This window comes from Astyanax mexicanus, chromosome 21 (assembly GCF_023375975.1).
Source record: "Astyanax mexicanus isolate ESR-SI-001 chromosome 21, AstMex3_surface, whole genome shotgun sequence".
Classification (NCBI taxonomy): domain Eukaryota; kingdom Metazoa; phylum Chordata; class Actinopteri; order Characiformes; family Acestrorhamphidae; genus Astyanax; species Astyanax mexicanus.
This window is the reverse complement of record NC_064428.1, coordinates 18,890,407-18,909,323: the sequence shown is the minus strand read 5'-3', so window position 1 is coordinate 18,909,323 and position 18,917 is coordinate 18,890,407. Positions and strand designations below refer to the sequence as shown.

The following is an 18,917-nucleotide window of genomic DNA, read 5'->3' as shown; positions in this document are numbered from 1 at the left end:
TTTGTAGCGCCTTTATTAGTGTTAATAGTACTGGAGAGGCTGTTTTGTTAGCATCACCATGAGATAATGATGGAGGCAACACTGTATTACATTTTGCTTACCCTTCCTTCAACATGATTGGGGTCTCAATGCTTTTCTGGTCCCACCTCCCAGAGGATGAGATCAGGTCCAGAAACTGAGCACAAACACAAGATAAGAAATCTTTTTTATCTTAGACTAAATATCTAAATGTGTTTAAAAAATGATTTTTTTAATCATGAAGAATCCCAAGTAAAAGCTACAGAGCAATAACACTCTTTAGCTTTCAGAGTTTGTTTTTTTTTGCTTAATTTGCATGTTACCAAGTGCAGTTCAACTAGATCATTATTAACTAGTTTATTATTATTTACTTTGTTAAGGAACATCTGCATATTAATAATAATTGTACAAATGAAAAAATGAAAAAAAGGTAACAGATGCAAAAAAAGATTTAAACTTATGTAAATTATTGTGATATTCAGTAAACTTATTTTTATAATTACTGGCCCATGCCTCCTCTAGCAGAATAATGTCTTGTAGGAGCAACTCACATTTTTCACAGAATCTGCATACTTCTGCTCATTGAAGTAGTCGTAGAATGCAGCCATGTAGGACTCTTTGAAGTTGGCCTGAAGAACAGAAGGAAAAAGCTGAAGTCAATATCACAACAGAAACTAGTCAAAAAATCTTTCATATGTTGTATTATAAGTTGTATACGTTATTTGCACATGCATATTTAATTTGTGACATTTTGACTCTAACACTACTGTGGTAAATTTAAGCTTAGAACAGTGAGAACAATAAATATATGTAAATGTATAAATAAAATTGCACTGCTGAAGTAAATTTGTGTGGAATTGCACCAATTAAGTAAATTTGTGAATAGATTGCACTATTGCACTACTGAGAATTCCTGTGAATTTCTGTAATACACTACATAACACAAACTGTTCAGACAAATGTAAAACATGTCATATTAAAGAGATTATGTGAACAGTCTAAAATAAACATCAGATTTGATGTAAAACTCTATTTGGGCCACTCTTACCTGCTGTGTAAACGCAGCCAGTCATTTCCTACACTCGACATCCATTTTAACCCTTAAATGTGCATTTAATAAATGTGCAGAACTGACGATGAAGATGTAATAACTGATAAATCAGTCAGCTCAGAGACATTCCACTACATACTTACAGATTTGGACTTGGCAAGGCTTCCAAGCGTTTGGATGGTTTTGGAGATAAGCGTGAGAGTCCGTGATGTGCAAGGATCCTGTAACCAGAAAGAAAGGAATTGTTCTAGTGGGTAGATAAACACAAACAAACACTCTAAAACACAAACACATCTACTATAAGGTGCACCGGATTATAAGGCGCGTATTAAGGGACACTTTAAGGATCTTCTAAATCAGCAGCTAACTAAGTTGAGTAAAGCTAAGCTAAGTAAACAAAACTGTAATAAAAAAGACTTTCTTTTAAAGTTAAATGAGTTCTGGATGTTAATCTACTTAGATTTCGCTCCTAAAAACCTCCTGTTCATTTGGATGAGTAAAGCGCTTCAGTTTATTTACAGTAATCTTAGATCCAGTACTAAGGCTGGAGCATTAGCATTAGCGGCTAACCAGAGCGCTACACTGTGGAACCCTGAGTGCTAGCCGAGGTTAGCAGCAGGCTGCTAAGGTGTGATAATACTCACATTCCGATGGGTAATTGCAATAAGCGTCTAATGCTAAAGCTACTCCTCCTTAACAACTGACTGGAATAATTCATACATAAGACACACTGATGAAAAGGTGCACTGATGATTTTTGGGAAAATTAAAGGATTTTAAGTGCACCTTATAGTATAAAAAATACGGTACTACATACACTGGTACAAACTGTAAGGCAGCATCAGAGTACTCAATTTAGTCTATTTAGTCTGGTCTGTGTGGGAAAAAATTAACACACAGGGCACACACTTACTGGATGGTGCGGTCTCAGCTGGAAAAGGTTTGGTGACAGGATGGCTGGAGCGAAGAAACGCAGAAAAATAAAACTACTGACCGCCGTGTACCTCACGTCCTGATCCACTGTGAACACACAGAAACACAAACACAGTGTTTATTAGGGGAGGGAAAATAAATCAATATCATGATATATTGTATCATATTGATGATTTATCATATGATGATCATATTTTTTATTATGAATATTTTTATTGCAACTCCCTAAGACTCACCCCCCAATTTGACCAACTAAAGTTACTGCAATTACACTCCCCGTATCACTAGTGATGCCCCAACACCAGGAGGGTGAAGACTAGCACATGCCTCCTCCGACACATGTGAAGTCAGCCACCACCTGTATCCAGCATGCTCAAAGGAAATCTGATACATTAGCTAACAGACACCTGTGTTGAACGACATCACCTTAGGAGTGATGAATGGAGAGAGCATGGCCAATTGTGCCATCAGCAGCCAGAGTCAGAGACAGCAAGGCGATTGTGATCTCTGGGGCAGCGTCTGCTGATGGCGAGCAGCATGATTCCGTATTCAAACAGGCGATCTTCGGATCATAGTGACGGCACCTTAATGCACTGGACAGCACAGAGCCCCACTCTTGACTCTTAACATGTGATCTATGTGATCACAGCCAATCAGATAGAGGTGCATCTCAAAAAATTTGAATATCATTGAAAACTTACTTTATTTCAGTAATTCAGTTCAAAATGTGAAACTCATATATTATATAGATGTATTACACACAGAGTGATCTATTTTAAGCATTTATTTATTTTATTGTTGATGATTATGGCTTACAGACAAATCTGTGTCAAATGGTACTTTTGGCAGTGTGGGCGGTGTGCCAAGTTCTGCTGGAAAATGAAATCCGCATCTCCATAAAAGTTGTCAGCAGAGGGAAACATGAAGATTTTCTGGGAAAACACTGCACTGACTTTAGACTTGATAAAAACACAGTGTACCAACACCAGCAGATGACATGTCTATCTAAACCATCACGGATATGTTTTTTTTAATATTGCCTAGAATATTGTTATACCCTAAAATACTGTGATATTACTTTAGGGCAAAGAAATTATTTCTTTTGACTATTTATCATATAATATGTCCTAATTTTTCCACCTTAATCACTTTTTCACGAGCATTTATTTTCCACCCTGTTACAGCAATACTATAGAAAAATGAAAAATTTATTTTAAATGTTTCTGAAATAATAAAAACTTTTTTGTTAATATTGTTTTTTTATGTTTGCAAAAACACGCTACAATATTGTGATGCTATTTAAGGTCCATATCAACCAACAGCTGTTACACAGAGTTAAATTGCATTAAATTGAAACAACTATGATGTGGACACAAAGGCATGTTATATTGATATTGACCTCTACATTAATAAATTAGTCATAGTTCATAAAATTGTATTTGGCCTTGATACTTATTTAGCCAAACACAGAATTATTCTTATTTATTTATTTATTTATTTTGGCCATTATTTGGCCATTATTTGGCCATTTGCCAAATATTTTTAGTTGCCAAATATTGCATGCCTAAAAATTATCGTTACTCTGAACTCTACAATCCAGCAATAAGTCTCTTCACAAATAACCACATCATACTCTTTATATGTGGTGTCCAGTCTTTTTCAGCAAGTGATTTTCCATTATTTGGGCGGAATCAATGTAATGAGGATCACCCCATCTTATCTGATTAAATAAGGACCTACAGCCACCTACAGAGTCTTTGCAGAGTGGAAAGTCCTGGTCTAAATCACAACAGTACACATCAATGCCCAACAGGTGGCGCCGTGTGCACTGCAAAAAAAAGCCTGCCTCTGACTTCCTCCAAATCCTAAACTGCAGTAAACTGGAGGGAAAGTGAGAAAGAGGATACAGGAGGAAATGCGTAATGATAAAAAGACGAGGGTGGGGCTTCCTCAGCACTTTTTAATGGTGGGAGATCTCCTGAGAAATTTCTTAAGAACAGATTACAATCAGCTCTGTCTGAAGAAATGAGTCTGCAAAGACAAGAACATATCCTCACTGTCCATTTAAAATCCGTATCTCCAGAACAGCAAGTTCACAGGAGAGAGATGAAATCTGATTAACTTTTAGTGGAAAAAGAGATGTAAAAAGAGTTCAATTCAGGTGAAAATGGAGACTTTCAATTCGTCCATTCATCAATACATTTTTACACACTTTAATGGACAGTTTGTGTTCAAATGATGTAGTACCGTATTTTTCGAGCTATAAGTCGCACTTAAAACCATTTAATTTTCACAAAAATCATCAGTGCGCTTTATGTATGTATTCTACCAGTCAGGTTGTAATGAGCAGTAAAACGACTCCGCTGAAGTGCACTGTTATACAGGAGTTTCAGTGAAGATTCTCCAGCACCGAGGCTGGAGCAGTATTAGCATTATTTGCTAACCATGATAAGCACTAGCTCTTTCTCCGTTCAGAGGTGAGTATATCGGACTGTAGTCTACGCGGTTACCGTGTTAAAACATGCTACGTGAGACGAACCGCTTGCTGGTAATGCCCTAGCTTACCGTAACACTCAGTGGTTCCTCAGTGTAGTGCTGTTGGCAGCATTTACTAGCTCTAAGTGTTGCTAACTGTGGCTAGTGCTGCTGCTAACTGTGCTAAAACGCTGGAAATCTAAGTTTACTGTAAGTAAACGGAAGCGCTTTACTCACCCAAATAAACAGTTTTCAGGAGCAAAATCTGTGTATATTGACATCCAAAAATTTTTTTTTTTTTTAAGAATTATTATTTTATTAAGTATTATATTAAGTAGGGCTTGACCGATTTAAAGGGTAAAAATTCAGATTATTGATATTTCTTACCAATAAAGATAAAAAAAAATCAGTAGTGTAGTCTTATGCAAAAAGTTTGATCCACCTTAGTTCAAATGATATATGGTCATGATTTTTGTAAATGAAAATTTCAACTGTAAAAACATCACTGTTCCAACTCCAGATTTATTGCGTGTTTGTATGTACATAATTGTTTAGCACAGGAATTAATGGGGTGCAAAGTTTTGCTACCTATTAACGGTCACAATTACACTTGATAATTTATATTATGTGCCACCCCAAGGACACTATGGGCTTTACACATGCATTTTTAGACAAGCTAAAAAGATACAGAACAGTCATTGGAAGTGAAAGAAGAATGTGGCCTGAAACAGTAGAATAATATTACTGTATTTTGCACAGTATGACTTGTTACACAGTGTTACAAACTTCTCACAAGTGCTTGCCCACTTACCAGTTATACAGTGTAGTAATGTTTGTTGCAGTAACCATGGTTCTGCTTTGTGTTACATGGATTATATTGTGATCCTCCACTTTTAGATTATCATCAGTAGATGTGAGGTCCAATCCCCCAAATAATAATTGAAAAAGTTGTCAATATATCGTAGCGAGTTCTGATATATCAGTCAGTCCCTATTCCCTATAGATTACAAATTGAGAAATACCTTTTTTACCTATTAAAAAGACACAAAAGAAGTTATAACGCAGCGCTGCAAAAGCATAAAGGAAACTACCTGATCATTGTTTTTGTATTTTTGGTTGTTATTTTGAATCAGACTGGTAAACTGATCTACACACAATGCTAATATCACCCTGCGCTACACGGAAGTGCAAACGATACCTAACGAACACGAGTGCTGCAGGACATTCAACTGCATATCTCAAGGTCGCACTGCACATACCCGCTGGTGTGTGTGTGAGCGGTTACCTTGGAAACGGGTGGCGGCAGACTCTCTCAGGGAGAAGAAGATGTCGCACATGACGGTGGGGCATCTGACGCCAGAGGTGGTGATGACGTTAAAGATGCGGTCCACGTACTGCCGCAAGTTTTCCTGAGGACACAAAAACTGAAGTGAATAAACACACACACACACACACACACACACACACAGGCGAGCCCAGTTTCCAGCATGGCATCATGTGTGTTGTTGAGGAGATGAATTAATGACACCTGCATCGCATTGGCTCACATTAGCACGCACACACATACACACACACTCTCATAAACATGCAAAGTAAGAGAGGAGTGTGACTCACCCTGTTGGTTTCCAGATTCTCTGATTCCTTCAGTTTAACTGGGTCGATTTCACAAGGCTTGTGTTCAGTGCAGATCTACACACGCACACACACACACACACACACAAACAGATATACACACATGATGAAGATTACACCTGACAAAGCCCGTGAGACAGAGAACTGACTCAGAGAATGACAGAGAGCAGGAGAGAGAGCATTAAAGAAAAGAGAGAGAGAGTATAAGAGTGAAAGTGAAAAGGCAGAAAAAAAGTAGAGAAGAGAGAAAGAAAAGGCGATAGAGAAAGATCAAAAGGAGATTATCGCTATAATACAGAAGTTAAATACAGTGATAGACTCCCTATATCTCTCTTTTCATTATTTTGTAATTAATAGTCATTTTATTTTATTGAAATGTTTGTTGGTACTGTTAAAAAAAACTATAATGTTTTTGTCAATATTTTTGTTTTTACAGTCGTACCAAGAGACCCAAGACAAAAAGGGAAAGAGAGAGTGATGAAAAAGAAAAAGAGATACAGACAGAAAGAGAGAGCAACACAGACAGAGATACAGAGATAAATAGATAGGAAAGTGAGAGAGACTGACCTCGTCAATGATAGGTTTGAGGGTGACCTGTAGATAGTGCATTCCTGCGAGCTTCATGGTCTCATCGATGCATTTCGACGTTAGGGAATTGCCCCGGAATATCGTGTTGGGATCCCTGGGAAAGAAAGAAAGTGGCTTTGATGCTGCTGCAAATGTGTATATGTGTGTTTGTGTCTAAGGGCAGTAATATAAATCAATTGTCATGAGTTTTCATGTTGAACACATTGGAAGTGCTGCGGTTGTGATCAAATTGCATTACCTGCACGCATTAACAGAGGGAGGTAATGCAATGTAGAGTGAGGCAGAGTGAGGTAAAAGCGAGGCAGAAGTGTGTGTGTGTGGTATGTTTGTTTGTCTAGGACAATATAAAATTAAGAAACTGACACATTGGTGAAAAAGGCTGTCATTAATACAGACTTTTTAAAAACAAAAAGAAACACTTATTTTATAGTTATATATAACTAGGGCTAAATAACTAGAGCTATGTTCACATTACCAGGCTGAAGTGACCCAAATCTGTTTTTTTTTTTTTTTTTGCTCAATGTGGCTCAGATCAGATTTTTTTATGGCTGTGTGAATGTGCCAAATCGATTTTTTTCCAAATAAGATTTGAGTCACTTTTATATGTGGTCCTAAATCCGATATGTATTAGATCCATGGACATGTGGCATTAATGTAAACAATCAAATCAGAATTTATGCGTCTTTTTGCTTTAACGCATTAGCATTTGTGCCATGTGCTTCTCTCTCGTACTCACACGTCTCTTGGTGCAGTTGTGCAGCTATAGCTGCAAAAACAGCGATTCTCATATTATACTATGCGACCAGGATGTTGGCACAAGAAGCACAGGATGATTCAGATAATATACTAAGCACCCGGGGAGTTGGCACAAGTGGCCAAGGTAAATTTCATATTAAACTCGACACCCAGGGTGTTGGTACGTGCATATTATGGTTTGGGCATTTGGGCCAGAATCAGTACTAGATTCATACTAGATGAATACAGAGCTAAGATGCATGGAAACTGTGATTAAAAACCAGGGTTATTCCACCAAATACTGATTTCTGAACTCTTAAAACTTTATGAATATGAACTTGTTTTCTTTGCATTATTTGTTATTTCAGCCATTTCTCATTTTCTGCAAATAAATTCTCAAAATGACGATATTTTTATTTGGAATTTGGGAGAAATGTTGTACGTAGTTTATAGAATAAAACAGCAATGTTCATTTTACTCAAACATATACCTATAAATAGCAAAATCAGAGAAACTGATTCAGAAACTGAAGTGGTCTCTTAATTTTTTTCCAGAGCTGTATACAAGCATATGGGCAGTGATATAGACATATTATTTTTTGTAAAAAAAAAAAAAAAGGGTGTGTGTAAATGAGCCTTAACAGTGATCTGATTTTGGGAGAACTGCTCCTTTAAGGTGAAGGTTTAGTCACAGCAGACTTGAGGTACAGTCAAAACAAATAGCTCAATGTAAAACCTGCATAAAGACAGTAATGAGTGTGTGTGTGTGTGTGTGAACTCACTGTGTGCGGTTTATCTCTGCATTGGCGATTGCACTGACAAAAGGCACGATTTTGCCGTAGTGCAGAAAGAGGCGCACCAGCGGTACAGCCGCCTCCTGCTTTTCCCGACACACCTCTCCCAGGATGTGGGCCGCCGACGCCGAGACAGGCTACAACACAACACAATCATTATGCAACCTTAAGCATCTCTATAACCCTTTTATCCTGACAGAAACTTAACAGTATAATCTTTAATCAGAATATAATCTAGAGGAAGATTGATGATCACAAGCCATCAAACCAAACTGAACTGCATGAATTTTAGCACCAGGTGTGGCATATCCAAAGCAGTGTGTGAGACTGGTGGAGGAGAACATGCCAAGATGCATGAAAACTGTGATTAAAAACAGGGTTATTCCACCAAATACTGATTTCTATACTCTTAAAACTTTATAAATATGAACTTGTTTTCTTTGCATTATTTGAGGTCTGAAAGATCTGCATCTTTTTTGTTATTTCAGCCATTTCTCATTTTCTGCAAATAAATGATCTAAATGACAATATTTTTATTTGGAATTTGTGAGAAATGTTGTCTGTAGTTTATAAAATAAAACAACAATGTTCATTTTACTCAAACACATATCTATAAATAGCAAAATCAGAGAAACTGATTCAGACACTCCCGTACTACTACCGTAAGTTAAAAGAGCACCATTGCTACTCTGTTTGTAGATGCGCTGTTTGGCTTGTAAGCGCTGCATCGTTGCTAGGTTGCCTGTATGTGGCGGAATAATACATGAAGAGATTCGGTTACAGTGAATTACCAGCTGATAACGGCACTCATAGAACGTCTCTCAGCCAATCACATTGCAGGGTTGGAACTAACTGTTGTATAATGTTGCTTTAAATAACCAGGTACTTTCCATCAAACAATATTAACTTGCTGAGTGATTGTAAATATTCTTACCTAAATAGTCTTCACTAACCTATTTTTATTAGTACTGTCATGATCCTGTTCTTTGCTATGATTCACCTCTGAAAGGTGAAAGCGGTAGCACTTAGCGTGATTAATGCTAATGCTGCTCCAGCTCAAGTTTTGGAGAACTAAACTGAAACTCCTGTATAACGCTGGACTTCAGTGGCTTTACTGCACCTTACAACCTGACTGGTAGAATTTATACATTAGATGCACCAAATTAAAAGGCACACTGATGATTTTTGGGGAAATTACAGGAAGTTATACTGTGAAAAATACAGTAAAAATGCTACATAATGCTGCTTTAAAGTAGTGTTATACAACTACACCCCACACTCAAACACAGTTCAGTTCTTACATTCTGACGAATCTGAGTTCACTGAAACTAAACCTACATGCCCATCTAAACACACACACACACGCTGACCTCCACATGTGCGGACTGCAGCAGCAGGTCAGTGAGGGGGCTGTAGCGCTCTGAAGGGAAGACATGGTCCTCTGTATAAACGATGTTGAGCCTCAGGGAGCCCAGCTCATCAGCTTTTACTGACTTATTGCCGTTTTCCCTCGGCTGCAGGAAGTACCTGAGAGAGACAGTTAGAGACAGAGAGAGAGAGAGAGAAAAGGAAAGATAGATAAAAAAAAAGATAAAGAGAGTGAGATAAAGAAAGATAACGAGAGAGATAAATAAAGATAAAGAGAGAGAGAGGGAAAGATATACGAACATTGCTTTACTTTTACCAGTACCTGCCACACAAATACTGTCCATAATGACAGTAACCAGTAATGATAGCATGACACTTTTATTTTACAGGACTTAATCAGTCAGGACAGTAACTGGTGGAAGCATGACACTGTTATAATAGTGGGCACAATCTGTTATGACAGCTTATGACAGCATATGACATCTGTCACAACATGTTTGGCACGGTTATGTCAGTGTTTCATGTAAACAGTTACCTCACTTTAAAGTATCTGCTTGTCCGGAGTGCAGTAATTATGTCCTACCATGTCACTTCAGGCACTCTTTTTACTTTATTTACAATTATTTATTTACTGAAATTTAATATTTAGATTTTGGGATATGTGGGATATGACTTTACATTATACATGTAACTAACCAAACACCTACTTTTTGGGTAGGAGGGGCGGAAGTCATATGGGCCATTCCACCAAATGGGTGCCATTTGCTTGTTGTCTTACAAATTAAACTTTCTTTTTTTTATCTCTGAAGCAAATGACACATATATTTAACTATTCAACACATGTACTGGTTAAACTCAGGCAGCTTTACTTAATATTGTACAAGGTTTCTAAGCTGAAGATGGTTACAAAACTGACATTTATAAAGCATGTTTAAAAGCAAGTCCGATTATTCCTTAGATTTTTTTCTCAAGAAAGTCTTTATAGACTTTAAAGAAATAGTCTTTAAATAAACTGTATGTTTAAATAATTGTTATTTATGAGAAAAATGACTATATATGCATGAACACTGTATTTTTCTAAAAGATGCACAACTATTTTTATCTTTTCTTAATTTTTTTTATGTTGCAATTTATTTAACAAATGGACAAATGATAAACCAAACAGAATTTGAAAAAGTGGTTTACATTAACTAATATTCATATTAATAAATCAATAAACCAGGGGACAACACTCCTGTTACTGGCACTCACTCCTGTTACTGGTATTCATTCCTGTTACTGGCACTCATTGCTGTTACTTTTTATGTTTTAAGTAACATGACTAAAAGTAACAGGAATTCGTTTTTAGCATAGAATTTGCAAAAACATGAAAAATAGCTAAATGGCAGATATGCTAATAGCATGAGGACACTGAGCACATTTTCCCAAAAATTCTATTTAATGTACATTAATGTAAATAAATTGGTGTGTGAAATTCTGTGTTTTTGAGTATATTGCTATGTTCATTTTGTTAATTTATACAATACTGTTATAATGTTGAGAGCAATTACATCCAACAAACCTACCAGACTACTCTGTTTTTAATGTTAATATATATATCAGACACTACAGGGATGGTCATATCATTAATTTGATTATTTTGTTCTTTGCTAATTTAGGAATAATATTGCTTTTAAATTTAAATGAAAAATATTAAAGAGCCACTAAACCCTAAACTATATTTTTTCAATAATAGCTGAAATGTGTTCAGTTGACATAATAAAACATACCAGTCCTGCTTAATTTTTTTATAAACATTTCCTAACCTTTAAAAAACACTTTTATTGTGGTCATTTCTGAATCTGCAGCCCCTCTCAGGTTCAACTGTGCTATAGACGAGGATGATGTGTCTGTGTACTCTGGTACACAATATGCAAATCAATCAATCAATAATACCATCCCCCCTGCTGACCTCCAACCATTTGCGACTCACTGCTATCAGAGGCACACTGCTGCTGCTGCAGCTCAGCCAATCAGCTCTCCCTCCTGTCCTGCCTCTAAACCCATACATCACCCAGTTCCCCTCCCAAACTACTCTACTACTACTATTAGCATTTTTTAAATTTAAGTTGAGTCAGCTAAAATCAGGGGGTTTAGTGCCCCTTTAAGGACTTTTGCTTTAAGTACTGGGATGGAAATTTTTGCAAGATCACCTGCCTGCTACTGCCAGAGTGGGACACTTTAAACAGTCATTTGCTGCATGTTATAAAGGTGGTTTATGACTTTACCATGCGTCATGAACGCCCGCCTGACCCAAAACCTTCAGAGGCACCCGAACACCTCCTAAAAACTCGTCCCCGAACTTCAGATTACTGCCATTCCATAGGTCCACCCTAAAGAGAAACAGATGTTAGACTCAACACACGTCCTTCAGTCTCTGTTAAATTCATGAGTACATACTGTTACTGTATACAGCTCTGGAAGAAATTAAGAGACCACTTCAATATACCACTTCAATATTATGTTTAAGTAAAATTAACATTGTTGTTTTATTCTATAAACTACAGACAAGATTTCTCCCAAATTCCAAATAAAAATAGTAATTTAGAGCAATTTAGAGCAAAATGAGAAATGGCTGAAATACCAAAAAAGATGCAGAGATTTCAGACCTCAAATCATGCAAAGAAAACAAGTTCATATTCATAATATTTGGTGGAATTACCCCGGGTTTAATCACAGATTTTATGCATCTTGGTATGTTCTCCTCCACCAGTCTTACATACTGCTTTTGGATAACTTTATGCCTGAACTCCTGGTGCAAAAATTCAAGCAGTTCAGCTTGGTTTGATGGCTTGTGATCATCCATCTTCCTCTTGATTATATTCCAGAGGTTTTCAATTTGGTAAAATCAAAGAAAACTTTTTAAATGGTTTCTTATTTTTTCCAGAGCTGTATATAATATACACACAAACACATGGGCACATAGTCACTATCAGAATCTCTCCTCCTGCGTTTGTTTGTGTTTCCCTTTGTTCTGAGATACACTTGACCTTTTGACATCTCAGGTAAAACATACTACAATAGACTAATGCACACACACACACACACAAATACACACACACGAATACACATACCTGATTGCTAGCTTGTCCACGTCCTCCTCCTCCACATCAAACTGCCGTTTGGTATAGCTGAGTGGTCTGTTAATCTGTAATCAGAAATAAAAACAATAGTTTATAAATTTGTATTAACCTATATAACTAATATATACACAATTAAAATATCTAGAACTCAGTTAAGCACTATTCTGTTTGCATTCTACTGTACTGTCAAGAACACATCCGGGGCTTTCCAAAGAAGCCCCAGTTGTGTGGATGTGCAGCTTTTTAAAATTTTACTTCAACGTGATACAGAGTCCGTAGCAGATATTTTGTTTCTACTGCTAATAATATATTAGTCTCTTCGAAATAAGATTCTTAACTTTAGTTTTGTAATATCTCAGACACAAACACAGTAATTTTAACCCTTTCAAACCAAAGCTTGCATTCAGTGCCCCGTGTGGCCCAATGGACTTACTGCTTTCCATTTTTACCCAGTTTTCATACTTAAAGAGCCAAAGGGCTGAGTGAGGGTGAAATGTTTTTATTAAAAACATTTTAGAACACACAAAATCACAAGATGATCTGCGATCCCTCAAGGAACATTTTAGATATTTTTCACTGTGACTAGGCCTGTCGCACTAACTACATTATTGACTTCCTGTACAATATTTGGACATGATCTCAGAGTTTCCCATTGTTTGTGTTAATAAATAAATAACATCAATTAACTAATATGTCAACTTTGTCTCAGTTGATCACGTGACGCTACGGTGTTTCTGCTCCCCCAGTTACTAATTGGTTCCACCTGTTCTGTCTAGTATAAATACCCTCTGTTTGCTCTGCTCCCTGCTGAGTATTGAATCCAGTAATCTAGCTCTTTTACAACACATTTCTTTGTTTACTGCGTTTTGTTACTGACTTGTTTTTGTTTCAGATTCTTGATTTTTGCCCTGCCCTCTCTATTGTTTATTTTTTTGCTGAACCTTTTTGTATTTTTGACTACTGTCTTGCCCTCTTTCTGCTGGATTTTCTGTGTATATGACCCTGTTTTTGCCTGACTACACTTTGGTATGTTGTTTATATTTGCTGCTTCATTGTTGCTGCCCCTGCCTGCCCCTAACTACTCTTGTAAGCCTAGCCTCTGTGTGAGCGGTATCTGCAAGTGTCTGTCGTGTGTAAATATTGTATATCACAATCAAGAAAACTACTTATACAGACTAAAAGATAGTCTAAATTATTTAGATGAAAAAAATATTAAAACCTTTTTTTCTAGATCATAATAGAATGCAAACCCTATGTAATATTCTTCACCTTATAAAAACATTAACAGGGTTAAAGCTAACTACATTAACCCTGCTGTTAATACTGCACATAAAAAAACAGTAATCTATTTATATCTCTGTTATTCTATACTCTAAGTCTCCTCCCTTTTATTGTTTAAGCTCTGCCTGAATCACTTATTTATTTAAATTCAGACCCGGTGTTTGTTTTTACTGCTCTCCGTGCTCTGCTCTGCTCCGGCCGTGCCCTTGGCTGGCGCTGAGGCTTATCTTAGGTACGGTGGAACTGGTCGAGCCAGACAGGCACATTCGGCCAAAGGATTAAGGGAGGAAGAAAGAGCGGTCTGGCCCTGATCGCTTTAGGAAGCGTATGGATGTATGAACACGCACAGAAGCCGCTGAGCAGAACACCACACACCTGTTCAGTCAGCAAAAAAAGAACCTTTACCAAAATATGAGCAGAGCTGAACAGAGTTCCCACTGCACTGCACATTTCAGGGTTCTCCCTTCTCTACTACATCTATTCTAACCCCTTTAACAAGCACACCTATCAACTACACAATCAAAAATCACAAGAAAACTTAATAAAAATCACTATTATCAATTTTATTCTAAATGTGTATCATCAGCTGAGAAACTCACTAAGCACAAAGAGCACAAAACTATACAAATGTAAAATACTATTTGTAAAAATCAAGTGCTTATGGCTTATGTACAGTTGTGTTAAAAAGATAATTTTGTAAAGTTATATATATATATACAGCTCTGAGAATAATTAAGAGAGCACTTCAGTTTCTGAATCAGTTTCTCTGATTTAGCATTTTATAGGTATATATTTGAGTAAAATGAACATTGTTGTTTTTTTCTATAAACTACAGACAACATTTCTCCCAAATTTCAAATACAAATATTGTCATTTAGAGCATTTATTTGCAGAAAGTGAGAAATGGCTGAAATAACAAAAAAGATGCAGATCTTTCAGATCTCAAATAATGCAAAGAAAACATATTCATATTCATAAAGTTTTAAGAGTTCAGAAATCAGTATTTGGTGGAATAACCCTGGTGTTTAATCACAGTTTTCATGCATCGTGGCGTGTCCTCCACCAGTCTTACACACTGCTTTTGGATAGCTATACGACACTCCTGGTGCAAAAAATCAAGCAATTCAGCTTGGTTTGATGGCTTGTGATCATCCATCTTCCTCTTGATTATATTCCAGAGGTTTTCAATTTGGTAAAATCAAAGAATCCCATACTTTTTTAATGATCTCTAACCAGACTAGAAAGCTAGTAAGGTGGTTGCCAGATGGATGAGATGGTTGCTATGTGGCTGCTATGGTGTTACAGGATTGCTAGTTGTTATCCCAAGTGATTGCTATGAGGTTGCATGGCTGTTGCTTGCTAGATGGTTGATATGGAACCCCAGGTGGTTGCTATGAGGTTGTTAGGTAGTTTCTATAGTTCTGGAAAGTGGTTGCTGAGGTGTTCCATGTTTCAGCTCAAGTGGTTGCTATTGTAGTACAGTATTTCAGGAGGTTGCTATAATGGTTTATATGGTTTCATAAGTGATTTGCCAGAGTGTTGTAAAGTGGTTGTTGTGCAACTTCATGTGGTTAGACCGTAAAAGGTCTGTCGCTATATAGAGAGAGTAGAGCTAAATTTAAACCTAAAAGTGAATGTTACAATAGGCCTTGCTTTAACGGATATGATCTATCAAAGCTGAAAATTTATATATATTTTTAGAAGGAGGCTCATGAGCTCATGGGTTGAGTCAGGTATGTAAACGTTGGGGAAACACGGAAATGTGCAATGAGCTGCTGAAGGAAAAGGGGGTGGAAAACACTGATGTGAGGCACGTTTGCCCCGAGACAATGTCACAATTGTTGTTAAAAGCAATGTTTCTACACCTATTTATGTGCCTGGCAGTGGCTGGCCCTCAACAAGTGTAGACAGGAAACACGGCCAATATTCACATCTCAGTCAGCTGCTATTTATAGCTTGGAGTTAAGTGGCTAGGACAGTAGACCTCACAAAAACACTTCATGTCTTTAATCATGGATGTAAAGAAACAAAAAAAGTAGCGCAGAAATGCTCCAGTTTTACCGATTCAGTTCCGATTGAGGTAAAACGAATGAAACTTTATGTGAATGTATTGATTATATACTGTATGTAAGCGATTATAATTTTATTTATTGGGGAATCGCAATAATACACTCGAGAGTCATCTTGACTGGGACATCTTTGCTGTTTGTGGGCGAGCAGTATGCTTAAAAACCCTCCAACGTGGCTGAATTAGATCAATTCTGGAAAGAAGAGTGGAGCCAAAATTTCTCCACAGAGATGTGAAAGATTCATTGTCAGTTACCGATAAACTGGAGTTGTTGCTGCCAAGTTATTAGATTTAGGGGCAAACACTTTTTTTCACTGGGATAAATTGGTTTGGATAGTTTTTTCTTTTTAAAAAAAGTGCTTTTTGTATTTACTCAGGTTATCTTTGTCTGATATTAAAGCTATTAAAGTTTAATAATTGGAAAAATATCAGTATGACAAAAAATCAAAAACAAAAGAAATCTGTAAACGGGCAAATACTTGTTCATGCCACTGTATATCTAGGCTGATGAGTGTGGATGTCTGAAAGAGATGTGTGTTCAGTGTGTTCAGGTACAATTCTGGCGTATTGCTATCTTGGCAACAGAGGTGCGTCACTCACTGATTAAAACCCTGACAACAGTCACCAGTCAGACACCCATTCCTATCATAGCTTCGCAGGTGCCAAAGTCAGAGTGCACTTGGCTCTTAAAGGAAATGGTAAGAGACATGCTGATTGGTTTATTTCCTGTTACGCCCAAAACACACCCGTGATTAATGAAGAGAATTAGTACATACCTCTTGCGCATTGTGAGCTGCACACAGCATAAATTTTTGTGTTCTTTTGATAGCAAAGACACACGCACGGTTGACGCCTTGCCTATAGGTCATTAAAATAGAGCCTCCTGTGTCCAATCAGTTCACACCTGTAATCCACCTAATTCATGCTTAATTCAAATTTTGCAGGAGTTCAAAGTGTATTTTTGAGTTTTTTTGTGTCACCAAAGTTACATAGTGCAGGTAGCAGCACGCCACGCCTATAGTAGACACAAATACAAACAGTATGGGAGCATCACAATGATTTTGAAGAATTAGTTTACGGTAAAATACTACATATTGTTGCTTGAAACAAATTAATAAGTGGATCACTGGCAAGATGCTTATTTCGATACTGTGTGTCCAGAGTGTGTGTGAGGCGAGTTGAAGCATGTCCTGTGTGTGGGGGAAAGACTCTGACTCTGTGGAGGAAGAGATCAACAGTGAATGAATTGTACGCCTCAGATTGTCAGAATCAATCACTCTGTTGTCTTCTCTCATTCGCTGGCCTGTGTGTGTTTGCGTGCCAGTGTCAGGGGGGCTATTAGCGGGTTCTGTCCAAAACAGACATACATCAGGGTGGAGCAGAGAGCTGTGGACGGAAAGGCGTGCAGACAGAGAGAGAGAGACAGAGAGAGAGACAGAGAGAGGGGGAGAGAGAGTGGTCAGTTTGTCCGTGGCGAGATGCTATCGCCTCCGCTGGCTCGCGTAGCGCACGCGGCACTCCCTCGAGAGCTCACTACATCAACAGCCCTGCTGTGGTTTCTCAGAAAGGAACGCTTCACCAAGCAAGAGCGAGCACAGGGGTGTGGATACGTTCTGTTTCTCCTTTCCCCTCGTTCTTGCTCTTTCGTTCTCTTTGTTTTCCTTTCTGCGGTAAACCACCACTTATCACTTCTCACTATCTGTGGGTCTAATGGTGGAGGGCGGTATTGAGAGTCAGGTTAGAACAACCGAGGTCGTCACTGAAACTCAGTAAAACATAGATTGATGTAAAGTATTGAAAATTGTAAAACTTTTAATATTGTGTTTTTGAATGTAAAAATAAATATTTGTAAGATCTGGGTTGTATGACCAAAAATTTATATTTTTCAAGATTGTGACAGTTTCACAGTATATCACTGTATTTTTATTATTATTATTATTTATATATTTTTAAATGACTGGGCTTTACTATAGGTTTGTTTCATACTCTACTGTTAGGAGTGTATATAAAATAAAACACCAAGGCCTTAAATTTCTTTGGTTTCTATCGGATTTACTTTGTCCCACAAAATGACACAATATATAAAGAAATAAGACTTTATTAACAGAAAAACGGCTAAAGAATGTAAACAATAGACCTTAGATAGAGATACACCAGCAACCATAACACGGCTTCCTTTACAAAACTAAATATTTAAATAGTTCCATAAACACTAACATTTTAAAAACTACTTAATGTTTAAGAATTCAAAATGCTAAATATTTAAAAGGGACCTCCTTTCTGAGTAAGCAACCGCTGTTTGCTGTTGTTTTTTTTATTTTTCTCTGATAAAAACACTCATACAGAAGGAATTGCAGCAGGAGCTCCTTAGATAAAGTACTGTTCTCATTTCTTTAAAGACAGCACAGGCCTAGACGAGCGTTTGACTTCACAGAGTTGAGCTTCCAGGGTGTTAGCTTGTTATGCTAACTGGCTAGCATTAGCTAGCGAGCTATGCCAGTATGCTTCTTTAGTGGTGCTGTTCTGCACAGCGCTCCGCAGCACCTCTAGTGGTATGGTGGTTTGTGAAAAAAGCATACTGGTTCATTTCTCCTCCGGTATACCAGATGAACCGGTATTCTGCCCAGTATTAATATAATATTTTCCCAATAGGATTTTATTTATATTTAAATATGATTATTCTTTGTAAACTATGTTCAAGTACCACTTGAATAAAAAAAGTCAACTTCATTAAAATAGAAAGATATGCAAAGGAAGAAGGAAAGATTGCTGAATCCTATTCTCTCTGTACAAAATATTCAGATTACTCCTCATAATGTGTCGTAGAGGCATGTTTAGCAGTCACAGATCTTTC

At 37.2% G+C, this 18,917-nt stretch overlaps 1 protein-coding gene across 4 annotated transcripts in view; it reads right to left on the bottom strand.

Annotated features, from left to right (window-relative positions):
* The window catches only part of rasa3 (RAS p21 protein activator 3), a 95,899-nt gene that overhangs the window by 13,950 nt on the left and 63,032 nt on the right, over positions 1-18,917 (bottom strand). For all 4 annotated transcript variants that reach the window (XM_022674865.2, XM_022674866.2, XM_022674867.2 and 1 more), the window contains exons 8-18: positions 12,706-12,779; positions 11,860-11,964; positions 9,595-9,751; positions 8,213-8,361; positions 6,676-6,790; positions 6,091-6,165; positions 5,762-5,885; positions 1,982-2,088; positions 1,213-1,290; positions 570-647; positions 102-175 (exon numbers count right to left, since the gene is read on the bottom strand). In XM_022674865.2, coding sequence (XP_022530586.2) covers positions 102-175; positions 570-647; positions 1,213-1,290; positions 1,982-2,088; positions 5,762-5,885; positions 6,091-6,165; positions 6,676-6,790; positions 8,213-8,361; positions 9,595-9,751; positions 11,860-11,964; positions 12,706-12,779 — 1,136 coding nt within the window. The remainder of the gene's footprint in view (positions 1-101; positions 176-569; positions 648-1,212; positions 1,291-1,981; positions 2,089-5,761; positions 5,886-6,090; positions 6,166-6,675; positions 6,791-8,212; positions 8,362-9,594; positions 9,752-11,859; positions 11,965-12,705; positions 12,780-18,917) is intronic.